Genomic DNA, 27731 nt, shown 5'->3' on the forward strand with positions numbered 1-27731 from the left:
GGACCAAATGGGCTCCGGCCATCCCACCCACAGCTGGGGTCGAGCTGGGCCTTTGGCCCCGCCTGCTCCCTGGCTCTTCTCATCCCGTGCCCCCCCTCCCCCAGGCTCCTCGGGAACAGCCAAGCTCTCCTGGGGGCCGTGGTGCCTTGTCCAATCTACAAGTGTCCCCAGGCAGGACAGACGTAACCTGACCTGAAGTCTCTTCAAACAGGTGGGAGGAGGCCCCCCAGAGCACGCGCTGGATAAAGCGGTACCTGCCACCCCGTGTGTCACCCCTTTCCCTTCCTGTCTGGGTTTCTGTCTGGCTGCTCGGGTCTGACAAAGCTCTTTTCCTCTCTGGCTCCTGGCCCCTAAGTCCACCACTGGAAGGGAGACCAAGGTGCTTCCAGAGCCCAGGGAGGGGCCGGCCACTTCTTCTGTACAGCAGTGTCAATGGCCACCAGAGGGCCACCTTCCTGGGTTTAGAGGTCCAACTTCAGGAGATTTTCACCACATTTCATTAATTTCCCGGTGCAAATGCCTTCACGTTTCACAGCTCTGCCATCCACACATCTTACCTTGCTATTGGCAGACAGCACCTGGGATGTCATAGTCATTTACATGGCTGGTCCATCATGGACCTGGATCATGCACAGTGATTAAAGACCTGGAGCTACCAGGTAGCTAAAACACCGCACATTTAACTGCAAAGGAGCAGAAGAGAAGTTGCCGATGTGTCAGGTTTCAGCCACTTTGGAGGTGGGTGGCAGCACTCCTAACCCCAGAGCCCTTTGCTGGTCAGGAAACTGGACTCTGCCCCAACCCTGCACCAAACTGCCCCCCGGCAAGGTGGGGTCCCCCAGACTGAGCCCAAAGTCCAGTGACATCAGCTGGGCCACTCCACAACCTCGACTAAGTGCTCACCCTTAAATCCGCTGAAGGCCAGGCATCCAGATACTGGGTTTACTCATCTCTTCCGGGAAATGCGCCCCTTGTTGGATGTTTCCCTGGTACCTTCTTCTGTGTCCCCACAGGGGCCCTGTGTCCTTCCCTCCAACCAGGGAGCTCATCCTGCCTGCTCCAGTTGGCAGTTCCTGCTTCTCGTCTCATAAATGGGGACTTGGGGCCTTCCTCATTTCACTCGAGACTCTTAAAACTATTCCTGTCCTCAAGAAAATGACTTGCCTAATAATAATCCACGTTTAGACATTTATGTCCACTGTTAACTTTTCAAGAAACTGTTAAGAAATTAATGTGATTTTAACGCCAAGCTTTGGTGCGTGTGTTACTGGCCAGACTGAAAAACCATCTGCATTTGTAGTGCCTTTCCTCTCCTGCTTTTTTCAAACCGTGGTTCAAATCCTACCTGAAATCAATTTAGTGAACAGCAGCAGCAGTTTTAAAACAAAAATAATAGGTACATGGCACGTTTCAAGGTAAGAGCTGTTTTGAGAACCGTTCTTTCTTACACTCATGTGTGGAGGTTGGTGTGTACACTGGGCCACCCTGTAAAATGGAACTGTGGGTGGAAGTAGAAAAAGCTAAGAGTCACTGACTTACAGAGTGTCTGTGTTTGGCACATGTGGGCCGTAGCCGCTGGCATCAAACCAAATCTCACAGTCCCCTGAGCCCTGTGGCACTCCTGGCCTTGGCACTGCGCACTGACCTCCAGCTCCCTGCTCTCCCAGCTGCTCGCGCCGTCAGTCACTGGACCTCCAGCCAGCTCTGCTCTGTCTAGGTGTCCCATCTGGGCCTCTTCCTTTGCTTTCATTTACATGCTCTTCCCTTCCCACTCTCTTCTATTAGGCCCAGAAAATATTTCCAGGTTCTATCACCCCAAATCAGCCCCCCTGCCACCCTGTGCCAGGCCCCCATCCCCACCCTCACCCTCAGGCTCGCTCGTTCCTTCAGGAACAGCTGCATCTCCAGTCCGATGGCCCCAATGCACCTCACACACTGAGGCTGACCTGGCAGGCACTTCATCCTCAGGAAACATGCCACGAGACACCATCATCAAGTCCTCCACACTCTTTCTCATCCCCCACGTCCATTCCACCAGCAAGGGCTGTAGATTTACCTCCAAATATGCATCTCTCTGTCGCCACCATTTCCTTCCCAGACTGTAAGTGGCTCTTTATAGGAAACCGCCCTCAGCAGGAAGCCCCTTTTCCTGTCCCTTTAGCAAAGCTATATTGTAAGTAACCTTTAAACCGGGCACCCCCACGCTCTACTCATCTCTGGCCCAAGCACGCCTTTCAAATTTTTTTTTTTTTAATTTTTGGCCGTGTTGATCTTCGTTGCTGTGCGTGGGCTTTCTCTAGTTGCGGTGAGCGGGGGCCACTCTTTTGTTGCAGTGCACGTGCTTCTCACTGCGGTGGCTTCTTTTGCTGCGGAGCACGGGCTCTAGGCACGCGAGCTCAGTAGTTGTGGCTCGTGGGCTCTAGAGTGCAGGCTCGGTAGTTATGGCGCACGGGGTTAGTTGCTCCGCGGCATGTGGGATCTTCCTGGACCGGGGCTTGAACCCGTGTCCCCTGCACTGGCAGGCAATTTGGACTCTTAACCACTGCGCTATCAGGAAAGGCCCTCAAATCTCTTTTTAATCACACAATACCTTGCCTAGCTTATCAGTTCTTTCCGTAAATCAAAGAAGTAGAAATGAAGAATAAGTAATTAACATGACCAGATCTCTTCCCCAGCTTCCCTTTCAGTAATCTCCTAAATAAACCGTGTGACCAAACTGTGTGAACAAGATAACATCCAGAGGAAGATCACAGTATGGTGACGACTCTGACCGCTCCCCACCTCCCCCCACACCCCCCTTCTCAATGATTGAGATTACTTCTCTGTTTCCCTTTGAAAACTCTCATGGCCGAGCAGAATCTTTGGAGGTGGTTTCTTGGGGACGCTGAGTCCCCCATCTCCCCAGACTGCCGGCATTCTGATTAAAAGCAGCTTTCCTGTCTACCATTTGTGAGTACCAATTTTGTAAGCGGAGAGCAGCAGGTCCCCCTATTCCATAACAAGACAGCTGCTGTCACGGCCTCCCAACCAGGCTCTCTGCTCAGATCCGCAGGGCAGCCACGAACATCTTCCTAGGAACGTAACTGTGATCGTGTCGCCCCTGCTCCCGCCTGGTCCGGCCCCACACCCCGTCCCCAGGCCCAGGGCCTTCGTACAGGTCCCCCTCCACCTGCTAGTCTTCCCTTCCTGCTTAGTTAAGGTAAGACCTGCGCCTGCTGCCAGAAGAACCCCGCTGGACATCACGCCCTCGGGGCGACCTCACATCCTTCTTTCGTTTACCAGCCTGTTCACAGGGCGCCCGCCTAAGCCACACACGACACACATACACACTAACGCAACAAACTCCGAGCGTCTCGGGGAACTGCGCTCGCCAAGAGGGAAGCTGACGGCCTGGCTGGCAGGGGGCGTGGGTAGAGAGCCCGACTCGCGAACTGAAGCCGGGGAGCGGCGGGCCAGGCGGAACTCAGGACGCCGAGAACATGCTTCCGGCCGGACCTCTTCTGCGAGAGCGCCGCCGAGGGGGCGGGACTTCCGGCGCGACGTGTTCTCGGCGGCGGCGGCGGCGGCGGCGGCGGCGGCGGCGGCGACTACAAGGAAAGGTGGCCGCGGGCGATGCAGGGGGCGCGGCACGTCGTGTGCGCCGTGTCGGGCGGGGTGGACAGCGCCGTGGCCGCGCTGCTGCTGAGGCGGAGAGGTGAGGCGACCGAGGGCCCAGACCGCCCCTTCTCGTAGAGTTCCGCCCGGTCGTGCGGCGCCCCGGCCCCTCACCCTGTGCCTGGGGGTCGGAGAGCGCGCGACCGCAGCCCCGACTGCTGGGGAGCAGTCGGGCCACCCGTTACCGACGCAGTGAAGGGGGGGGTCTTCGACTTCGGGGGGCCGCGTTTCTCCCTGGCTCCGAGACCCTGCATCCGGGGCGATGGCGGCGGCGTCCGCACTTAGCCTGGGGAGCGCTGACCTCTGCGGACACAGCAGCCTCCGTGGAGGTCCTTGCTCTTACGACAAACGACATGGCCGTCAGGCAACGTGTGCGACAAGTACCGACGGGTGGTCTGTTTATTAAATCGTGTCTGTGGTCTTGGTTCGGTGGATGACAAACTTTTGCGCAAAAGCGCTTGTTTCTTCAGGCGACTAACGGGTGCCCCGGGTCGGGAGCTGAGGTGAACTGCCCGTCTGACTTCTCCGTCTGTGTGGCCCTCTCTCATTGTGAGGCCTCGTACCCCTAGTGACACTTGTGGACCCTCTGCTGTGAGCCGCCTTTCGTGCTTAGGTACTTGCAATGCAGAGTGAGTGCAAGGTTCCTGACCTGGGACGAGTGATGTAAGCGCTCCCTGTCTGTGAAGTGGAGGGAACACCTACGTCACAGGGTTACTGGAAGTATTAGATAACATAATTCATACAGAGATTTAACCCCAGTGCCCAGCACATATCAGGCACGCGGAAAACAGTAGTGGTTATTAGTTCATATTATTAGTAACTGTAGCTGTTATGAAAGGTGCAATAAAAAAAGTTAAATAGCAGTATAGGCAAACTGTAGGCACATACAATTGCGAGAAAGGGGGAAGCAACGAATCACAGAGGCGGTAGTGTTTGAGAGGAGACTTGTCGAACCCAGGTTCATGTGCCCAACGCAGAGTGAGGCTAAACAAACCGAAAGTTCGAGTTTGGAGCAGAGGAAGGTTTATTAGTTGAGGAGGTGCCAACCTGGAAGATGGGAGACCTAGACTCCTCAAATCCATGGTTGCAAGACTTGCAGGAGGAGTAGGATTTCACTAAGCAAAGATCGGGGAGGAGAAAAGGGCTTTCTGGCGGAGTCAGCAGCAGGAGCTGGCTCTGGCCAGAGGGAGGCGGAAGTGAGACCGTGAGGTGGCGTTTGGGGGCGGGGGCGGTTCCGGTTCTTCATGTCTCAGCGCGGAAAGAATTCAGCGAGAGGCAAAGTGATAGATAAGAAGGGATGTATTAGAATAGGACGTTTGTGAGGCTTACAAGCAGGCGGGCGAGAGGGTGCTGTGCCCTGAGAACTTAGTGGGTTACAGTTTTAAAATCAGAGGAAAGGTGGGGAGGGGGAAAAGACCACCTTCTTCCTCATTCTTGAGTAGACGTCAGTCTTCCATCATCAGCTCCTCCACATTGGCTGGGGGAGTTTTCTTGTCCCTACATGGTCAAGCCAGGACTGTCATGGCACAATGAGAATTAGCAAAAAGGCGGTAACGTATGCTAAAAATGGTAAATCATCTCAGGTTTCAGTATAATGTCACCCTTTCCTTATATTTTTGTTTTTAGTACACACAGAGGAGCATGTCCTAGGAATCATTAACTTACTGAGCTCACCGGGCAGGATGTGGGTCTCATGCCAGCATTGTTTTATTGTTTTGGGGCATGTCTCATGCTTCTGTTGCATGGTTTTGTTACTAAGCAAGCCTGCTTGGTTTTATGGTTAAGCAAACCTGCTTTCTTGAGTGATCATTAACTTACAGGGGTCTCCCATACTTTCTTCTTTACTTACAATCCCCTAGTGGGACTATTTAATTACCTACTTTGTCCCTTTACTCTGTCCCTATCAGAAGGAGAGGGGGGTGGAGAGGTAGGTTGAGCCCTGGTTATGCAATATGTTCTATGAGGGGCTTTCGACTGTGTTGGGTAGCAGTGCAGAGCCCTTGAAGGGTTCTGATGAGGCTGTGACATGTTTGGGGAGATGCGGCAGGTGGCCCTGGAGAGTCTAGATACGTTATTTTACTACTTCCGGAAGGTAAGCTCTCCTTCCCAGAATCCAGACTGTACAGCTTCGTATTCCAGCTTCCTTGGGTTTTGCTCCTCCGTGGGAGAAGCTGATGGACGTAGCAAAGAAAAGGCCTGATCCTCTCCACTCGGCATTGGGGTTTTTCCCAGTCTTGTTGGACGTGTGTGTTCTGTCACGTGCCTCCTGGAAAGTTAAGGACTGGCAAGGTGCTCTGGTCCCATACTGGAGTGCCAGAGCCTGTGCCCATGTAAATGGGTCACATCTCCAGAAGAAAGATGAGCAGGCAGATCAGGCTATAGAAGAGGAGATTTTTTTTTTTTGCGGTACACGGACCTTTCACTGCTGCGGCCTCTCCCGTTGCGGAGCACAGGCTCCGGACGTGCAGGCCCAGCGGCCATGGCTCACGGGCCCAGCCGCTCCGCAGCATGTGGGATCCTCCCGGACCGGGACACGAACCCGCGTCCCCTGCATCAGCAGGCGGACTCTCAACCACTGCGCCACCAGGGAAGCCCAGAAGAGGGGATTTTTAAAGCTCTGGATGTGGAGTTGTGTGTTTGTTCTGGTTAAGCTCCTGTTCTCTGCTGGGCACTGCTGGGAGCTGGGGACACGTGGGTGTATGAGACACAGCTCCATGTTTTACTGAGCTACAGGGAGCATGGACGGGAACTACGGGCACCTAGTGTGGTGTGCACTACAAGAGAAGCAGAGTCATGTGGTTTGCGAAGCAGAGGAGGGAGGGCCTGTTACCTGCTGGGATGGGGGGGTGGTCTTGCTAATGTGACCTTTTAGTATTTGGCAAAGCTGTGTCACTGCATCTCTGTTCTTTGGAGTACTGTATTAAACCTTTTACGGTCAAATGCCCTGTCTTTCATTACATTGAGCCTAACCAAAAAACAGATTTCTCATATGTGGTAGACATCTGTGTAGTCCTAAAGTTGGTCTTTCCAGTATTTGGTTGGGTGCTTTGTAAGCGGCAGAAAAGGGAGAAAACGGTCTCAAAATATACAGATAGTACAGCCCTTACAATAAAGTAGCCAAAATTTTAAATGTCTTTATGTCTGGTGACTTAGAATCTAATTCTTAGATAGTAATTGGAAATAACTTTTGAAATGAGTTTACTTTTCTGATAACTGAATGGTGGTTTGTATTTGTTTCGAAAAATTGTGTTGAATTTCTGCTCTTCTTTCATTCAGTCACACGTTGGCTACGCCTCTATGTGCTTGGCATTGTGCGTGGGAGCATGAAGGTGAAAAAATGCCGTCTTGTTCATACAAGATGAACAGTCTTGGGGACGCGGGCAATCAGTACAGCCCCACAGCGTATTGTGAGGAAGGAGGCCTTTACAAAGTGCAGGGGGAGGGTCAGGGTGCGAGCATCAGCCGGAGAGTCAGGAACAGTTTGCACTAAGATGTAGTCAGAGCACAGAAGGCCACGTGGCAAAGGGGGGGACTGCCAGGCACCCGTACACAGAGGCACCGGAGAGCTCAGGAGTCACTGCTTTTTCCGCCCAAGGTTGATTTCATAAACTCTCTTTAATTTGCCCTTCGCCCCTCCCCCAGGTTACCAGGTGACAGGGGTGTTTATGAAGAACTGGGACTCGCTGGATGAGCATGGAGTTTGCACGGCTGACAAAGACTGCGAAGACGCTTACAGAGTTTGCCAAATCCTAGACATCCCCTTCCATCAAGTGTCCTACGTGAAGGAGTATTGGAATGATGTGTTCAGGTGGGTGCAGTTCCCGACGCAGAAGGCTTCCTAAGGGCAGGACTGCCGTAGTCAGCCGGGCCAATGGCGTGCAGCCGGCACTTTTTGTTTTGGCAGTGGTGCTGAAGACTGTGTGTGGGAGGCCTCAGCCGCCCTCAGGGAGTCTGTGTTAGAGGTCAGGCCTGCATCCCAGAGCACCCCTAGCCCTTATTCCTGTGACTGTGCCACCTGCCAGAAGTCTAATGTCTCTGCTAAATTAGTATGAGGGAGCTAAGGCCGAGGTCTCCCACAGAAGGCTGGCTGTGACTGGTCCCTGAGGACAGATCCACTGGGCAGTAGATGTCAGGCTGAAGAGTCAGCTGGGGTGCTGGTTAAACAGATACCTCGAGCTGGGTCTGGGATGGGGCCCTGGAACCTGCACTTGAGCAGGCGCTTCAGGTGATTCTGATGGAGGGGGTCCTTTGGGTCTTACTTTGGGAAACGGTACAGTGGGGCCTGGGGCCTGGTGAGTGTAGGTTCAGATGGAAACTGCAGCTGTCTTTAAACAGATATTTGATGAAAATATTGAAAATGGCTCTATACTGAAGCTCTTCTGTTTTGTAGAAAATTATAGTTTTGGTAAGACAGGGAGAAACTCTAAATTAAGCAAGTAATTTAGCTGATTTATTTTTCCATAGAGTGTCTCACACTTAGAAGTGAAAAGTCTTTTTCTTTTATTCCAGTGATTTTTTAAATGAATATGAAAAAGGAAGAACTCCCAATCCTGACATAGTCTGCAACAAACATATCAAATTCAGTTGTTTTTTTAATTATGCTGTGGATAATCTTGGTAAGTAATTGGGATTATCTGCGTTTGTCTTTTTAAGAATTATAAGATTTCTGGGAGCTGAGGTCGGTTTCAACATGTATCTGTTTGATATTGGTGGTGGCTTTTCTGGATCTGAGGATGTAAAGCTTAAATTTGAAGAGATCAACCCAGTCTTGGACAAGTATTTTCCATTAGACTCCAGAGTGAGAATCATAGCTGAGCCAGGCAGATAACTACGTTGCATCAGCTTTCAAGCTCACAGTTAATATCATTGCAAAAAAACCTCCCATTAGAGGAGCAGACAGGCTCTGATGATAAAGATGAGTCGAGTGAACAGACCTTTATGTATTACGTGAATGATGGAGTCTGTGGAGCTTTCAGCTGCATCCTTTATGACCATGCACGTATGAAGCCCCTTCTGCAGAAGAGCCCCAAACCAGATGGGAAGTGTTATCCATCCAGCATCTGGAGACTGACCTGCGATGACCTCGATCGCATTGTTGAGCACTGTAACTTGCCCGAGATGCATATGGGAGATTGGATGCTCTTTGAAAACGTGGGTGCTCACACTGTCGCTGCTGAATCCACTTCAGTGGATTCCAGAGGCTGACCATCTACTATGTGATGTCAGGGCCCACGTGGCAACTGACGCAGCAAATGCAGAACCACAACTTCCTACCCAGATCAGAGGAGCAGGATGGTGGCACTGTGCCTGTGTCCTGTGCTTGGGAGAGTAGAATGAAGGTCACCCAGCCTGTGCTGCAACCTGTGTTGACGTGTAGACACCATTCTCATAGCTGTTAACTGTGAGTTTAGCTTGAATTAAGGGTTTGGGGGGACCATTTAACTTAGTTTCTGCAAGGTTTGAGGTTTCTGTGTGAGTAGGCTTGGCACAGATGCGGCAATGTGGAAGCCTGGGAGGTGGGGTCACACTTACCTGTGTTCCTATGGAAACTATTGCAATATTTGTTCTATGTGGCTTTTTATTCACTTCTCAAACATGCTACTAAAGAGTGCCCTTCGCCTGCTGAGCAAATGTTTGTAGCTTGTGCAATGGCAGGCAGAATGGACCAGAAGCTTAGTGTTGTGACCTGTTGAAAAAAATAATAAAGTATCTTGAAATTAAAAAAGGAGAATATCATAAGATTTTCAGAGAAAGCCAGAAGTCAAAGCCTTGTAAGCAGTTTCATCTTGCAGAAGGAAAGGAAGCAGTGAAAATGTTAGTATTTTGTATTTCACTGGATAAGAAAGAACTCTCTGGCGATGCACAAATGATAGGATCCTAGGGGGGAGAGAGTGCATCTTTGTCACGGGCCGCACAGCCATAAGGACTAGCACAGTGGATTTCAGGAGAACCAACCTCAGAAAACCCTGAGGAACGAAGTGTTGGATCACTGGCGAGAGTTGAAAGGTGAGGCCCCCAGACCCTGCCTGCAGGTTCGACTTTGCTCAAAGCAGCTCTAGTTCCAGATGTGGTTATATTTAGCGGAAGTTTCAGGAGCCCTAATTCAGAACTTAAGAAACTCGGCATTTCGTTTCTTATTAGTCATCCTTTCTGCTGGTCCTACTGAGACCTTTTCTCTTGCTTTAAAAGCAGGCGTCTGCTTTGTCTCGGAAACGGGTCTGGGTCTGTAGCTGATTCTGGGTCCTGGGTCTGTTTCGTTTCTCTGGTTTGGAGCCATGTCTTAGTGGCCTGTTCAGAAAGCCCGTTTCTGCTCAAGGTCCTGCCGCTACCGACAGCTTGCCTGCAGAGTTTGTCCGTTCCCAGCTTCCTGCCTTCTCATTCCCGTCGGCCTGGTGGGACATCCCCATTCCTGTTTGTTGAACCCCCTGCTGCTGACCTGCTTACTTAGGCTCCTCGTGGTATCCGTTGCTGTGCTTTTGTGAAGTCACGTTCTCTTCTTGTCCCCTGCCGTCAGGGCCACCATAATGAGCTTCTGGAGCGCTGGATGCTGGTCTTGCACATTGTTCTGGCCCGTTGCAGCCCACCCTGCCACATCTGGCCATGTGCCAAGACATGCTGTGTGCCAGTGGCCCAGTGGGGTCACAGGACCACTGGCCACTCTGTCCTGTCAGCACTTTGCAATGACTTAAAAGGGGACAGAGTCGGCTTGCCAACCTGATACGCAAGTGACCTGCCGCTGAGACGACAATGATGAAAAGTCGGTTCATGGAGTTAGGTTATTTTTTACCAAAAATGCCTATGAGAACTACGAATTGAAGTCCTAACAAATTTGAATGCTGGGCTAACACCAATAACATGAAATTGAGTAGAGATAAATGCAAAGTTTGCTACCTAGGTTCAGTAATTAAATCTTCTGGTACAGGATTGGGAGTCGATCTAGGGCCTCGAGGGGCCTCGAGCTGACTGTGAGCCTGCAGTCTGGCATCAGAGCCAGTGCAGCCCAAGTTTGCCTTGTGGTCAGGACATCCGAGGAAGGGGGAGGGGTCCGCTGGGGTCCACACTGGGCAGCCTACGTCTAGTGGCTGCATTTAGTTCCAGTTTACTCGGGAAAAAGAGTGACAGGCTCATGGAGCATGAGTTGGTTTTTATTTTGAGAGTGTGGGAAATACTCCATCTGATGATACTTTGGGGCCATCATAGCAGCACGCAAGCATGTGACTCAGGATCACATTCTAGCTTGGGACCCCAGAGGCCAGAGCTGGGGTGCGCAGGAGAAAGATTTCACTTAGGGGAGGCACAAACAGCTCTTCACGGGGCATGATGCTTGCCTTTGTAGAGCTTGAAGCTCCTTGTCACCTTAGCTTTTCAGGGAGCCCCTAGGTGGCCATCTGTTGGGGATGCTTCGGAAGAACTTCTGCGGTAAACGTTTCTGAGTCTGAATTTACTGTGTGAACAGTACAACACAGAATAAAAATACTCGAAACCTAGACCTCTGAAATCTTAGGGCTTCTCACAAAGAATCCTACATTTTTGCAGTGTAACTGGTGGTTCTTTAAGGAAATAAAGTGTTTTTTTTTCTCTATTAGAAAATCAATCAAGATTTAATAATGTGTTCCTAAATGTGCTTTTTCAAGTAGTTAATATGCAGCAGTTAATTCTTACTGTGTCTTTTGTTTTACACTGAGCTACTTTGGTTGGTTAAGTACTGAATCAGTTTTGCTGCACCTTCCTGGAAAAAGTCTCTTGCAATACGAAATGTCTGAAATTTTCACTCAGTGCAAAGGTCATGGATTAATATGTGCCTTGGTAGGTTCTTTCACTTTTTTGCATTATGTGGAAAGAAGAAATTGACTATGCTGCATGGTCCTTCACTGTTATAAAAATAATATGTATTTATTAAAGAAAATTTAAAACTCAGAAGAGTAAAAAAGATAAGGGAAAGTGTCACCTATAATTTCACCTCCCAGAATCAAAGGAGGAGACTTTCTGATATTTGTCTTCATTTTTTTCTGTACATTAAAAAAAGTAGAGTCATAAACTTTCTTTCCCTACTGAACAATATCATAAGCGTTTTCCCATTAAAAATTCTGTGTAAGTGGCACTGTTATTATGGCAATGGCACTTTGATTTACTTCATATTCTCCTGGTGTTGAACGTTTCAGTTGTTTTCAGTTTTTCCTTAGTATAAGAAACACTGAAATTAGCTTTTTGTACTTGTGTGCATATCTGAATTTTTCCTTAAGCTAGAATGAATGGATAGATATTAACTTTAGAAAGACTCTTAGAGATACAGTGAAATCTTGTAGCAAGATTATATCAATTTAGAGACCTAAAGGCTGCTTATTTAATAGAATTTCAGGTGTGCCTCTATTCCCTGGGATCTGGGTGTTTGGGAGTGGGGCAGGTAATCTGCACAGACTGCCTGGTGTGAGACCTGGCGTCTGTCTGCTGCTTGGTGCACCCTGGGCTCCGACTGGCCAAGGCCAGCAAGTGCAAGTCTAAAATTTGATCCTCGGGACTTCCGTGGTGGTCCAGTGGTTAAGACTTGTGCTTCCACTGCAGGGGGTGCGGGTTCAATCCCGGGTCAGGGAACTAAGATCCCACATTCTGTGTGGCACGACCAAAAATATTTTTTAAATAAAAATTTAAAAAATAAGGGTGGGGCTAATGGCGGACTCCGGGAGGGCTTACGCCAAGGAGTACTTCCCAGAACTTCTGCTGCCAAAGTCTTTGTCCTTGTGGTGAGCCGCAGCTGCCCCCTGCCTCTGAAGGAGATCCTCCAATACTAGCGGACTGAGCTCTGCCCACCAGAGCAGCACCCAGCTCCACCCACCACCAGTCCCTCCCATCAGGAAGCTTGCACAGGCCTCTCGGATAGCCTCATGCACCAGAGGGCAGACAGCAGAAACAAGAAGAACTACAGTCCTTCAGCCTGTGGAACAAAAACCACATTCACAGAAAGATAGACAAAATGAAAAGGCCGAGGACTATGTACCAGATGAAGGAACAAGATAAAACCCCAGAAAAACAACTAAATGAAGCGGAGATAGGCAACCTTCCAGAAAAAGAATTCAGAACAATGATAGTGAAGGTGATCCAGGACCTCAGGAAAAAAATGGAGGCAAAGATCAAGAAGGTGCAAGAGGTGTTTAACAAAGACCTAGAAGAATTAAAGAACAAACAAACAGATGAACACTACAATAACTGAAATGAAAAATACACTAGAAGGAATCAATAGCAGAATAACTGAGGCAGAAGAATGGATAAGTGACCTGGAAGACAGAATGGTGGAATTCACTGCCATGGAACAGAGTAAAGAAAAAAAGAATGAAAAGAAATGAAGCCTAAGAGACCTCTGGGACAACATTAAACGTACCAACATTCACCTTATAGGGGTCCCAGAAGGAGAAGAGAGAGAGAAAGGACCTGAGAAAATATTTGAAGAGATTATAGTCGAAAACTTCCCTAACATGGGAAAGGAAATAGCCATCCAAGTCCAGGAATTACAGAGAGTCCCAGGCAGGATAAACCCAAGGAGAAACACACCAAGATACATAGTAATCAAACTGACAAAAATTGAAGACAAAGAAAAATTATTAAAAGCAACAAGGGAAAAATGACAAATAACATACAAGGGAACTCCCATAAGGTCAACAGCTGAATTCTCAGCAGAAACTCTACGAGCCAGAAGGGAATGGCATGATATATTTAAAGTGGTGAAAGAGAAGAACCTATGACCAAGTACTCTACCCACCAAGGATCTCATTCAGATTCGACAGAGAAATCAAAAGCTTTACAGACAAGTAAAAGCTAAGAGAATTCAGCACCACCAAACCGGCTTTATAACAAATGCTAAAGGAACTTCTTTAAGTGGGAAACACCAGAGAAGAAAAGGACCTACAAAAACACAAACCCATAACAATTTGAAAAATGGTCATAGGAACATATATATCAATAATTACCTTAAATGTGAATGGATTAAATGCTCCAACCAAAAGACACAGGCTCACGCAATGGATACAGAAACAAGACCCATATATATGCTGTCTACAAGAGACCAACTTCAGACCTAGGGACACATATAGACTGAAAGTGAGGGGATGGAAAAAGAGATTCCATGCAAATGGGAATCAAAAGAAAGCTGGAGTACCAGTACTCATATCAGATATAATAGACTTTAAAATAAAGAATGTTGCAAGAGACAAGGAAGGACACTACATAATGATCAAGGGATAAATCCAAGAAGAAGATGTAGCAATTACAAATATATATGCACCCAACATAGGAGCACCTCAATACATAAGGCAGATGCTAACAGCTATAAAAGAGGAAATTGACAGGAACACAATAATAGTGGGGGACTTTAACACCTCACTTACACCAATGGACAGATCATCCAGACAGGAAATTACTAAGGAAACACAAGCTTTAAATGACACAATAGACAAGATAGATTTAATTGATATTTATAGGACATTCCATCCGAAAACAGCAGATTACACTTTCTTCTCAAGTGTACATGAAACATTCTGCAGGATAGATCACATCTTGGGTCACAAATCAAGCCTCAGTAAATTAAAAATAATTGAAATCATATCAAGCATCTTTTGCAACCACAATGCTATGAGATTAGAAATAAATTACAGGGGAAGAAAAGTAAACACAAACACATGGAGGCTAAACAGTACGTTACTAAATAACCAAGAGATCACTGAAGAAATCAGAGGAAATCAAAAAATACCTAGAAACAAATGACATGGAAAACACAATGATCCAAAACCTATGGGATGCAGCTAAAGCAGTTCTAATAGGGAAGTTTATAGCAATACAGTCCTACCTCAAGAAACAAGGAAAAGCTCAAATAAACAATCTAACCTTACACCTAAAGCAACTAGAGAAAGAAGAACAGACAAAAACCTCAAGTCAGTAGAAGGAAGGAAATCATAAAGATCAGAGCAGAAATAAATGAAATAGAAACAAAGAAAACAATAGCAAAGATCAATAAAACGAAAAACTGGTTCTTTGAGAAGATAAACAAAATTGATAAACTTTTAGCCAGACTCATCAAGAAAAAGAGGGAGAGAACTCAGATCAATTAAATTAGAAATGAAAAAGGAGAAGTTACAACAGACACCACAGAAATACAAAGCATCCTAAGAGACTACTACAAGCAACTCTATGCCAATAAAATGGACAACCTAGAAGGAATGGACAAATTCTTAGAAAGGTATAACCTTCCAAGACTGAACCAGGAAGAAACAGAAAATATGAACAGACCAATCACAAGCAATGAAATTGAAACTGTGATTAAAAATCTTTCAACAAACAAAAGTCCAGGACCAGATGGCTTCACAGGTGAATTCTATCAAACATTTAGAGATGAACTAACACCCATCCTTCTCAAGCTCTTCCAAAAAATGGCAGAGGAAGGAACACTCCCAAACTCATTCTATGAGGCCACCATCAGCCTGATACCAAAACAAGACAAAGATACTACAAAAAAAGAAAATTACAGACCATTATCACTGGTGAATATAGATGCAAAAGTCCTCAACAAAATACCAGCAGACAGAATCCAACAACACATTAAAAGGATCATATACCATGATCAAGTGAGATTTATCCCAGGGATGCAAGGATTCTTCAGTATACACAAATCAGTGTGATACATCATATTAACAAATTGAAGAATAAAGACCATATGATCATCTCAATAGATGCAGAAAAAGCTTTTGACAAAATTCAACACCCATTTATGATAAAAACTCTCCAGAAAGTGGGCATAGAGCGAACTTACCTCAACATAATAAAGGCCATATATGACAAACCCACAGCAAACATCATTCTCAATGGTGAAAAACTGAAAGCATTTCCTCTAAGATCAGGAACAAGACAAGGATGTCCACTCTCGCCACTATTATTCAACATAGTTTTGGAACTCCTAGCAATGGCAATCAGAGAAGAAAAAGAAAAAGAATTCAAATTAGAAAAGAAGAAATAAAACTATCACTGTTTGCAGATGACATGATACTATACATAGATAATCCTAAAGATGTCACCAGAAAACTACTAGAGCTAATCAATGAATTTGGCAAGGTTGAAGGAAACAAAATTAATACACAAAAATCTCTTGCATTCCTATACACTAATGATGAAAAATCTTTAAGAGAAATTAAGAAAACAGTCCCATTCACCGTTGCAACGAAAAGAATAAAATACCTAGGAATAAACCTACCTAAGGAGGTGAAAGACCTGTACTCAGAAAACTATAAAACACTGATGAGGGCTTCCCTGGTGATGCAGTGGTTGAGAGTCTGCCTGCTGATGCAGGGGACACAGGTTCGTGCCCCGGTCCGGGAAGATCCCACATGCCACAGAGCGGCTGGGCCCGTGAGCCATGGCCGCTGAGCCTGCGCGTCCGGAGCCTGTGCTCCGCAACAGGAGAGGCCACAGCAGTGAGAGGCCTGCGTACAGCAAAAAAAAAAAAAAAAACACTGATGAAAGAAATCAAAGATGACACAAACAGATGGAGAGATATACCATGCTCTTGGATTGGAAGAATCAATATTGTGAAAATGACTATACTACCCAAAGCAATCTACAGATTCAGTGCAATGCCTATCAGATTACCAATGGCATTTTTTTTTACAGAACTAGAACAAAAAAATCTTAAAATTTGTGTGGAGACACAAAAGACCTAAAATAGCCAAAGCAATCTCGAGGGGAAAAAAAGGAGCTGGAGGAATCAGGCTCCCTGACTTCAGACTATACTACAAAGCTACAGTAATCAAGGCAATATGGTACTGGCACAAAAACAGAAATATAGATCAATGGAACAGGATAGAAATCCCAGAGATAAAGCCACACACCTGTGGTCAACTAATCTATGACAAAGAAGGCAAGGATATACAATGGAGAAAAGACAGTCTCTTCATAAGTGTGCTGGGAAAACTGGACAGCTACATGTAAAAGAATGAAATTAGAACACTCCCTAACACCATACACAAAAATAAAATGGATTAAAGATCTAAATGTAAGACTGGACAGTATAAAACTCTTAGAGGAAAACATAGGAAGAACACAATATGACATAAATTACAGCAAGATCTTTTTTGATCCACCTCCTAGAGTAACGGAAATAAAATCAAAAGTAAACAAGTGGGACCTAATGAAACTTAAAAGCTTTTGCACAGCGAAGGAAACTATAAACAAGACAAAAAGAGAACCCTCAGAATGGGAGAAAATATTTGCAAACGAATCGACGGACAAAGGGTTAATCTCCAAAATATATAAACAGCTCATGCAGCTCAATATTAAAAATACAAACAACCCAGTCAAAAAATGGGCAGAAGACCTAAATAGACATTTGTCCAAAGAAGACATACAGATGGCCAAGAAGCACATGAAAAGCTGCTCAACATCACTAATTAGAGAAATGCAAATCAGAACTACAATGAGGTTATCATCTCACACCAGTTAGAATGGGCTTCATCAGAAAATCTAGAAACAACAAATGCTAGAGAGGGTGTGCAGATAAGGGAACCCTCTTGCATCTCGGTGGGAATGTAAATTGATACAGCCACTATGGAGAACTGTATGGAGGTTCCTTAAAAAACTAAAAATAGAATTACCATATGATCCAGCAATCCCACTACTGGGCATATAACCAGAGAAAACCATAATTCAAAAAGACACGTGCACCCCAGTGTTCATTGCAGCACTATTTACAATAGCCAGGTCATGGAAGCAACCTAAATACCCATCAACAGACGAATGAATAAAGAAGATATGGTACATATATGCAATGGAATATTACTCAGCTATAAAAAGGAATGAAATTGGGTCATTTGTAGAGACATGGATGGGCCTAGAGGCTGTCATACAGAGTGAAGTAAGTCAGAAAGAGAAAAACAAATATCGTATGTTAACACGTATATGTGGAATCTAGAAAAATGGTACAGATGAACTGGTTTGCAAGACAGAAATACAGACACAGATGTAGAGAACAAACGTATGGACACCAAGGGGAGAAAGGGGCAGAGGGTAGTGGTGGTGGGATGAATTGGGAGATTGGGCTTGACATATATACACTAATATGTATAAAACAGATAACTAATAAGAACCTGCTATATAAAAAAAAAATTAAAAAGTAAATTAAAAAATCTCCAGAGATTTCCCTGGTGGTGCAGTGGTTCAGAATCCGCCTGCCAGTGCAGGGGATACAGGTTCGATCCCTGGTCCGGGAAGATCCCACATGCCGCGGAGCAACTAAGCCCGTCGAGCCTGCACTCTAGAGCCTGTGAGCCACAACTGCTGAGCCTGCATGCCACAGCTACTGAAGCCCGCATGCCTAGAGCCCGTGCTCCGCAACAAGAGAAGCCACGACAATGAGAAGCCCATACTCCTCAGCGAAGAGTAGCCCCTGATCGCCACTACTAGAGAAAGCCCGTGCACAGCAACGAAGACCCAACGCAGCCAAAAAATTAAAAAAACAGAATGTCAGTTGTATTAAAGTATTTGACAGGATAGACATCTGTACTGTAAAATTAAAATTAAAAAAATTTTTTAAATAAAAATAAATAAAATCTGATCTTCGTATTTTTAAAAACCTCTCAGGAGCAGATGCAGTTGCTACGGGTCACTATGCAAGAACGTCCCTGGAAGATGAAGAGGTCTTTCAGCAGAAGCACGTTAGGAGGCCAGAAGGGCTTTTTAGAAATCGATTTGAAATTAGAAATGGTGAGTAAAAGTGCCTGGGCCAGAGCTTAATTATTTGTGAATGAAGTAAACTATTTTGAAGAATGACAGTGAGTTGTTTGAGCACACCTGCACGACTTCTCTCCGTGTGTTCCAAACTAGCTCATTGGTTTTGGTTTCCTCTTCGAAAAAGGACAGTTACCGAGAGGGTCGTTTTCCCCAAGGGCCTGTGATTGGTACCAGGAGGAGGCTCAGGTGGGGCGCCCGGGCCAGGGCTGCTGGGAAACTGAAGCCGTAATTCATAACCCAGTTCTGGGAGGAGACGCACAACAATAATAATTGGAGTGTAACAGGCCCTGATTCTTGCCCTCGAGTTTGTGAGGACTTGAGATTGAGGTGTTCTTTAGTGTGACATGAGTGCTGGGACCTGACATGGCACAGGCCTGGCAGCCAGGCTTGTAACTATGCCTACGAAGATTACGTATATAAATTAGCTCATCAGTGTCAAAGGGAGCGAAGTTCCACCTGCCTAGAAAATGCCAGGCAGTCACCTGGGAAGCTGCTGGCTTGTCCTGGTACATCTGCATGTAGAACAGAGGAGTTGGCGTCATTATTAAGTGAAAGGCAAGATGGGGCTCGGAGCCCTGTTTCTGTGGGCAGTTTCCACTGCTGCAGCCCCGTGGGGGAGTTGGCATTTCCCCGCGTCTGGCCTGCCCTGGCCGCCTCACGCCCACCGCCTCCCTCCCCGCGCCCCTCTTGGCAGTGCCAGCATGCGGGTTCTCTGGTTCTGGTTCTCAGATGAGGAAACTGAAGCTTGGCTGCACTCGCCAACCGGGCTGCCTCGGGTTGGGGGGCTGGATCCCAGCTGCGTCTGTTCAGCTCCGCCGTCCCTGGTCGTTGTGCCGTCCTCCGTGTCATCCGGCCTGATCCACCCTGTTTTCCTTCTCTCTCCCTCCTTCCCCCCTCTCACAGCAGCCGAGGCCAGAGATAACCTTACTGGCAGGGCCCAGACAAGGACACCGCCTACGTGATGTTGGGAAGGCCTCTCGCTGCTGCCTGCAGGGCGCTGGGCCGTTTGTGTTCCGTGTGTGTGTGTGTGTGTGTGTGTGTGTGTGTGTGTCTGTGTGTGTGTGTGTGTGTGTGTGTGTGTGTGTGTGTGTCTGTGTGTGTGTGTGTGTGTGTGTCTGTGTCTGTGTGTGTGTCTGTGTTTGTGGTCGGGGGCTGATGTGTGGGGAGAGGTGACCGCTTCCCTCCCCGGTGCTGCCTTCGCACTCCTGGGCAACCCTCACCAGGAAACACTCCACGTCAGGAGGACACGGCTTTGACTGCCCAGCCCTGCCGCCTGGGGACTCCATGGTGGAATTTGCCCAGTGAACGTCGGTCTAAGGGGCCTGAGTAGATGAAGGATTTGTTTCCACGTCACATAGCCACCCCCGCTTACCTCCTAGAACATGTGGCGCCTCACAGAGCTTTCTGGGCCTTTTTGACAGGCCGGAGGCGCTCAGACCTCTGACTGCATTGGCGTGTGCTTTGTTCTGTGTAGCTGTTTTAATAATACCACAGTGTCTTTGTTCTCTGTGTGCGTTTTAGGCACCTAGAGATTTTTATTTTGCTCTGACTCAGTTGCCCTGGAGACCTGGTCTGGGGCCTCCTGGCCTGGGTCCCTGGGGAGAGCGCATAGGGGCAGCAGAGTCCAGCCTGCGCTCCTGACCCCGGGCCCTGGGCCAGGGTAGATGTCCTCCCCCGTCCCCGTGGCAGGTAGCACCACGGCCGACCCGGAGGAGCGAAGGTGTGAATGAGGCTCCAGGCACAGGCAGACCATTGCCTAGCAGGCATCCCTGTCCATGGTTTAGGGTTCCTGCTTGCTTTCTTAAAAATCATAGATTTTGAGTTTGTTTTAAAATAACCGAGAACTTTGAGAAATTGCACATTGCTCCCAGTATTCTGAGGCTTTTATATGCACTTAGGCTGTTTAAGTTTAGTTTTGGAACAAAAAGAACCTCTGGCAGATGAGTCTGCCTGCCTGACGACTGGTTGGACTCAGTTTTTCACGTTTCACTTGATGCTGTTGTTTTGTACGTAAAACGTGGTGGGACAGAAACCAGGCGACTGAGCTCAGTTTCCAGCTCTGCGCTTCTCTCCCTGCACCATTGTGGGCAGTCACTTTAATTATCTGAGCCTCAGTTTCCTCATCTGAAAATGGGGATAATTCTATCATAGGGCTAAAGTGAGAATCAAATTTGAGGTCACGGGTGGAAAACATTAGCTACACAGAGAGCATGTTACACATGTGACTGGGCCGAGCTGCACGCTGCACTTGGGCTGTTTGTACCCTTGGCACGGGTGTGAGCTGTGGGTGTGACTTGCCGAGGCTTTGCTTAGCCCTGGTTGTGAGTCACGTGGAAAGAATCTGGAACACTGGTGTCACGTTCGGTTTCCTCCGTTGGTCATTGAGCTGCAGAGTGGGGGACCCAGCGTTTGCAGTCATGGAAGGTCTGTAACACACCAGGCAGGACCGAGGGACCCGGAGATGGAGGCGGGCCTTGTTTCCTGAACCGCATCCCATGGCCAGGGTCAGTCACAGCTCTGCACTGTCGCTGTCCAGCCGGGAACGGGTGTTTACAATGAATAGAACATTAGAGAAACTGCAGAGGAGCAGCTGACGGATGTCAGCTCGAACCATAAGAAAAGCCCACTGTGACCAAGTGGGGAGTATGTTTAGAAGCCGGGTGCTGCTGGGGGACGTGGTTGGCGTCCACTGTGGGACCTGGGAAGTGAGCAGGGTCCCTGAGAGCAGCCACGGTGCAAACACATCCTGTGGTTATTAGGAAACAGCACAGCTGACACCATTTCAGCAGGATTTTCTGTACGTTGTCTCGTCCAGTTTTCCCAGATGTGGCTGAGTTTGTTTTTTTCTTAATACTTCATACCATTTTTGTCATGTGATGTTTAATCTTTGCAGATATAGTCTAACATATGAACTGGAGTAAGTGTCCTTATCACATAAACTCTACCCTCTGCATATTTTTTTCAATAGTAGATCAGTTAGGGATGAGACTTTTTCTTACCTTAACCACGGCAGTTCTCTTTTCTGGAAGTCTTCTATTGAGTATTGATCTTTGTTTCTGCCAGACCAGGGGTAATCTATCAAAGTAAACAGAAGGACATTATTAAAAGCAAAGTATGATGATTTTTATTCCTGCAACATCTTTTGTTCTTTACTCTTGGCAGTGGTAAAACTTCTGCAAGCAGCTGACAGCTTTAAAGACCAGACCTTCTTTCTCAGCCAGGTTTCCCAGGATGCCCTGAGGAGAACCCTCTTCCCCCTGGGGGGATTAACAAAAGATTTTGTAAAGAAAATAGCTGCTGAGAATAGACTTCATCATGTGCTTCAGAAAAAAGAGGTAGGATTGAGGGGTGTGCGTGCTCCCAGCCTGGGGTCCTGCACCACCTCCCCTGCCTGGGCTCTGGCGTCGAGCGAGGAGCCTGTCGTGCACACAGTGGGAGGGGCTGGGTCCTTCAGAAAGCAGCAGAGGAGGGACCTCTCCCTCCCGGCCGTGCCTCGGCCCCCCGGGGGTGGCAGCTGTCCTGGCCGCTAGGTGGCTGGCTGGGGTGCTCTTGGCTCAGCTGCCAGGTGAGAGCAGGACCGTGAGGACCGGGCTCCGAGCCCCCCATCGGCACACACATCTCTGTTTCCATCCACGCGTCAGCACGGCCCCGTCAGGTGTCTTCTTTGCGCCAGGCACTGCACCACTGGCCTCTGAGGACACGGTGAGGAGCGCAGTTCCACCCCTGCCTTCAGGGAGCTTACGTCAAGGGGGCAGACAGACAAACCTACCGTTGTAAACTCAGGAGGTGTCCCTGAGAGAAGGTGTAGGGTCCGGTGAGAGAAAATGCCACGGGCTCTGATCTAGATTCGGGGGCAGGGACAGACACCAGGAAAGGCCTCCAAGGAAAGTCTGTCTGTCCTCAGGCCTCAGGGTGAATAGGATTTAGTGTCACGTAGACGGTCGGGGGAAGAGCCTGTGCAAAGGCCCCGAGCCTGGCGCAGTGGTGGAGTTGAGGTGAAGCCAGTGTGGTGGGCGCTTGGTGCTAGAGGGTGGGGTGCAATGTGGGAGGGGTCCCAGCGGGCTCGGCAGACCCTGGGGCGGTCGGTCTAACCAGGCGGCTTCGGGTTGAGGCGGCCTTAGCTGCAGCCACTGCTTCACGGCTGTCCTGGGGACGGGCACAGCTGTGCTCTTGCCAGCAAGTTGCTGTCCCCAGGGAAGCCAGCCCTGTGCTCATCCCTCCACCTGTAGCATCTCTACTCATGTCTCTACCTGTTCGGTTTCTGGGTGTGACCGGTAAGAGCTGAGCGAGCCGCCCTCATAGGACCCGTGTTCTAGGGACACAGGCCAGCGCGTGAGCGAGGAAGCCGAACCATGAGCGCGGGACGGCGAGCCTGTTCCCGCTAGGCCTTCCCGCGTGCTAGAAACGTCACCTGGAGAAGAGACTCTCCTTCCTCGGACCCTCCCGCGATGCTTCACCTCGTGGCCTGGCTTGTACTTCCTGCTTCTGCTCTGGTCCCTGTCTCTCCCCTGAGACTCACCGACTGGCCTGAGGGCTTAAGCAGCTTTAGTGTTCTTTCCTGGGCGGCTGGTCTGAGGGTCTGCAGCGCGGGGCCGGGCCCTGCCGGGTGTGGAGGTGGCACTGCCTACTTAGCTGCCGAGGTCCGTGTCTGGGGCCTGAAGTAAGCCCCTGAGATCTGTTTGTGGCTGGGACTGGTGTGTGTGGTGCTGGAGAAGGGAAGCCAGGCCCCTGGCCCGGGGGAGGGGCGGCTTGGGGCAGGTGAGGCCCCGAGAGGCCCCGTGTGTCCCTCCCGCCCCTGCCCAGGCTCTCCAGGTGGAGTGCAGGACCCCACCCGGCCGTTCGTCTCACGGTCGGCCTTCCTTTCGTTTCAGAGCATGGGCATCTGTTTCGTTGGTAAAAGAAATTTTGAAAATTTCATCCTTCAGGTGAGTGGCTTTTGATGCAAAAGGTTGGAGCCGCGTTTCTGCTCTGGACCTGGACCTGTTAGCAATGAAACGTTTGTTTTCCAGTATTTACAGCCTCGACCTGGTAAATTTATTTCAATAGAAGACAATAAGGTTCTGGGAACGCATAAAGGTGAGAAGCAACCCTGGGCTGCTTTTCTTCCTGAGCTCCTTGAGGCGTGGGGCAAGTTTGAGCTCTGGGGATTTAGAGATGATTCCAGTTCCGCAGGCACGGCGGTGGGTGGCGCCAGGGACGGTGGGAGTGGCTCTGACCGGGTGTTTGCGATTTGAGACGTGGGCTCCTTTTAAGCATCGCAGCCGATAACAGAGGATGCCGTCTGGTTCAGAAGCCTCACTCTCTGAGTTATGTATTAAGTCTCCATGAATAGACTTATTTTTTCATTACATACAGAGAATACCAGACTACAGGAAAACTCCACTGGAGGGAAGGAGTTAGGTTGACTTCAGAGCATGAGTTTCATGACTTAGGACGCCGTGAAGAGTTGGGACCAGAAGGTGGCCCTCCTGGCCGGAGTGCTGCACCCCAGGTGCTGCTCCCTCATTCGCAGACGCCGCTGGGGGTCGGGGCACCCTGAGCCTGCCCTGAGCCGGCGTGGGGAGGACGGGTCAGGCGCGAGAGTTCACAGCCCAGGTGGGAGGACAGAGGCGGGCTTGGTCAACGGTGGGGCTGTGCCCTTGGGGGCCTGGTGACAGACGAGACTTGGTCCAGCGTGGGTCTGACCTGCCGGAAGGACGAGGGCTGGGGCTCAGACATGGACACTCCCAAGGGGCTTGTTCCTTGGAGACCCTCACCTCGGTTTGGGCCGGACGGCTTCCCCTTCCTGGTGCTGTTGGAGGGAGCGGGCCTTAGACGTCACGGGCTCCCAGAGAGCTGAGCGTTCCTGAGGGAGGACGTGCCGGCCCTGCTGGGGACAACTTGCAGGGCGCTCGCAGCCTTTCCCGGCAGGAGGCTGCCAGGGCACGCAGGGGAGCCCAGCTCCGTTGCCTGGCTTGCAGAAGTGGAGCGCTGAGCTTGGCGCCGGTTCCCCCGTGGGGCTGGGGGCTGGGGGAGGCGTGGCCTAGCCGGCTGGCCTTGTGGTGTTTGTGGTGGGGGTGAGGGTGCACAGAGAAACCGGGGCAGCCTGGTGTCCTGGCCCCGAGGCGGTTAGTACACGGGGGCTCAGCAAGAGGGGCTTGTGGCTTCAGGCGGGGCACTTGGCCCACGTTCTAAAGGAGCAGTTCCTGCTCCTGGTGGGTCAGGGGGCCGCGCAGCTGGAACGGCTCCTCGTGGGGTGGGAGGTACAGCCTAAGCCAGGCCGCCCGGGTGGTCCGCAGAGGGAGCCTCCTGCCTGCTGCCTCCCAGCCTCCTCCCCGTCGCGAGGGTGGGACGTTTGAGACGGGGCCCCTCCCACCTCGCTGAGAAACTGTTTCCACAGGTTGGTTCCTGTATACTTTGGGCCAGAGAGCCAACATAGGTGGCTTGCGGGAGCCCTGGTACGTGGTGGAGAAGGATGGCGTCAGGGGCGACGTGCTCGTGGTGAGTCGGGCGGGTGAGGTGACGGAGGCCTGGTTGTGGCAGAGCCCACGGTGCTGAGCCAGGCGGGGTGGGGCGTCTGCAGGGCAGCTGCGGTCAGGTGCATCCTTGCCTCTCCTCTGCCTCCTCCCGGGATTGGCCCTAGGTACCGAAGGGTTTTGTTTAAGGTGCTTACTAGGCTTTTACTGTCTGCTGGTCGCATTATTAATCATCATATCGATCCTTGTAGATAGATGTATTCCTCCGATTTTACAAGACTCAAAGGTTAAGAAACGTGGGAAGGTCCGTTGGAGCGGGGTGGCTCAGTGCCTGGGGCAGGGCCTGCACACAGAGGCCTCCAGCGATTCACTGTTGAACAGATAGGGTGCAGAGCTGGGACCGACCTAGGCCTTCTGCCGCAGCGGGGCTCTGGGCCACTGGACCCGGGACTGTGTCCCCAAGCTCTAGAGCAGGACTTCACAAAGGGGGCATGTTTGCCCTGCTCCCCTCCCTGGGACATTTCAGCATCACGGCATGGGGGAGGGAGGAGGGGAGCAGGTGCTGCTGGCGTCCAGGGGGTGAAGCCAGGGAGCCCCGTCCCCTCCACAGTGATCCGGCCCCACATCTCAGCAGTGCCGAGGCTGAGCGTCCCGGCTCTGAGCACGCTCTGTCCCAGAGCTGGGGGACCCTCCGTTAGATGCGGGCAGAGGGGCCAGCAGGCCTCGGGGACACCACCGCCCAGAAGAGCCCTGGGCACAAGGGCCTGGACGGTGATTCTGGTCCAGCATGAGTTAAAGGGACTTTAGTGTAAAGTTTAGCTGTCTCTTTTGCTTTGAGAAAGGACATCCACTGACACTTGTGCCCTGTGTGGGTCTCCTTATCTACTTAGAGCCCAAGGGCCCTGGGCTTGATGCCCTTGGTCCTCCCTCAGGGGAGGCCTACTAAGTCCTAGGAGGCCAGGTACATGGAGGCCTAGGAGGCCTGTCCCCAGCCACGTGGGGCTTGGTGGGATCCCTGTGGCGACGTGGCTGTCCCGTGTGCGTCTGGCCCTGGGACGCCGGGTTGTGGTGGGGGCAGGGTGAACTTCCAGGAGGAGAGGTCATGGGGTTGGATCGCATGCTCCTTTGCTATTTGCTGAGTGTGGCCATGACGAGTGACTTTCCCTCTCGTGCCTCAGTTTCCTCATCTTCAAAGTGGGGTAGACAGGCTCGAGGGATAAGCGCATGCATTTCCACGTGTGAGCGTGGATTTCAGTGAGTGTTTACTGTTATCATTAGTAATGAAGTGCAGAGGGGGCTTTGGGGCAGGACCCTCCACTGAGGGCTCCAGGGCGTCACGTCCTCGCGCTCCGCTCCGCAGGCCCCCCGGACAGACCACCCGGCCCTGTACAGGGACCTGCTGCGGACCGGCCGCGTGCACTGGGTGGCTGAGGAGCCGCCCGCAGCCCTGGTCCGTGACAAGATGATGGAGTGCCACTTCCGGTTCCGCCACCAGATGGCGCTAGGTGACTGAGCGGGGATCCCCGGGTGAGGCCAGAGTTAGGACCGGTGATTCGACCTGGGCCTGGGCCCCCACTGTTCAGATTGTATAACGTGTAGGCCTCCGTGCCCTCTGCCTCCGCAGAGACAGCCTGGGGGGCGCTGAGGCCAGCTTAGCCTCCTTCGTCCGTGACACAGGGTCGGTCAGTCTCTGGAAGAGGGCAGGTTGCCGGGGCGGGTGGGACTGAGGGTCTCGCTGGCAGGCCGCCGGCAGGTAGTGTGTGTGCCGCCCCGGGGCCCGGGCGGGCGGCGCGGAGCCCCTCTGGCCGTCGCCCCGAGCTTCCTTTGTCCTCGCTGCCTGCTCCTTCCTCCCCGGGGGCCCGAGGCCTGGGTCTGAGCACATGTGGCAAGGCCAGCACCCCCTCCAAGGGTCCTTCTCTTCCCCCAGTGCCCTGCGTGCTGACCCTCAATCAAGACGGCACTGTGTGGGTGACGGCCGTGAAGGCTGTGCGGGCTCTCGCCCTGGGACAGGTGAGTGGGCGTCTCAGCCCCAAGTCTGCGCCTGCCTTTGCCCCGGAACCCGGCCCTCCTCAGCAGCTGCTCGGCCGCTCGGAGGAGCAGGCTTCGTGCTCTGGAAGGATGGCATTTCCTCCGGACCAGAGCAGCTGGTCTCCAGGGGGAGCTGAGGGGCAGAGGGGCTGCGGTGCTCGGCTCACACAGCCCGCGAGGATGGGTGCACAGGCAGCCCTGCAACCGTGAGGCCTGGCTCTTGCGCGGCTAGTGGGAGCGCCGGCTGCCCTGCCTTGGCCCGCCGCTTTTCTGGGCCCCGGGGACAAGGACAGAAGATGGGGAGGCAGAGCATTGCCCCTCCCCAGCCCCAGGTCCGGGCTCCTGGCTGCACTGTGGGCACCCGGATGCTGGGTCGCACTGCAGGTGACACGGCCTCTCTCCTCTGCAGTTCGCTGTGTTCTACAAAGGGGGCGAGTGCCTGGGCAGTGGGAAGATCCTGCGCCTGGGGCCATCCGCCTACACACTCCAGAAGGGCAGGAGCAGACCCGATGTGACCGTGGAGGGCTCCAGCATCGGCCGGGGTGACAGCCCGGGCCAGGGACCCACGCTCTGACAGAGGCCGAGCGGCTGCTGTGGGGCTCATGGGAGGAGACGTGGACGAGCGGAGCCGGGGGCAGGGCCGCTTCAGAGCCGGGGAGAGCCCATCCTCTCTGCTTGCTGGCCGGCGGGTCTGTCCCAAGTGCCCCATGGGTGGAGTTCCTCTTGCGCACCCCCTAGAGGGCTTCCCGTCCGGGGGCATGCCGAGGGGACCTGTGGGGAGGGATGGATGGGCTGCAGGGGCAGTACCCAATAAAAACTCTGTCTGGG

The 27731-nt window shown here is 50.8% G+C and overlaps 1 protein-coding gene and 1 pseudogene across 5 annotated transcripts; both read left to right on the top strand.

The window, feature by feature from the left end:
* Positions 1-3550: 3550 nt before the first annotated feature.
* TRMU (tRNA mitochondrial 2-thiouridylase) lies at positions 3551-27731 on the top strand. Of its 5 annotated transcripts, none has more exons than XM_004279655.4 (11): positions 3552-3694; positions 7297-7462; positions 8164-8270; positions 18271-18393; positions 21583-21755; positions 23292-23345; positions 23430-23496; positions 24800-24900; positions 26236-26380; positions 26803-26885; positions 27313-27731. In XM_004279655.4, the coding sequence occupies exons 1-11, from the start codon at positions 3613-3615 to the stop codon at positions 27475-27477; spliced, it is 1266 nt and encodes a 421-aa protein (XP_004279703.1). In that variant the 5' UTR covers positions 3552-3612; the 3' UTR covers positions 27478-27731. The 5 variants fall into 5 exon arrangements, with proteins under 5 accessions (XP_033261155.1, XP_004279703.1, XP_033261154.1 ...); XM_033405262.2 differs by lacking the exon at positions 3552-3694 and adding an exon at positions 5103-5223; XM_033405263.2 differs by lacking the exon at positions 18271-18393.
* On the top strand, positions 8282-18172 carry LOC125960491 (ornithine decarboxylase-like; annotated as a pseudogene).

The sequence above is a fragment of the Orcinus orca genome, chromosome 11 (genome assembly GCF_937001465.1).
Source record: "Orcinus orca chromosome 11, mOrcOrc1.1, whole genome shotgun sequence".
Taxonomy (NCBI): Eukaryota; Metazoa; Chordata; class Mammalia; order Artiodactyla; family Delphinidae; genus Orcinus; species Orcinus orca.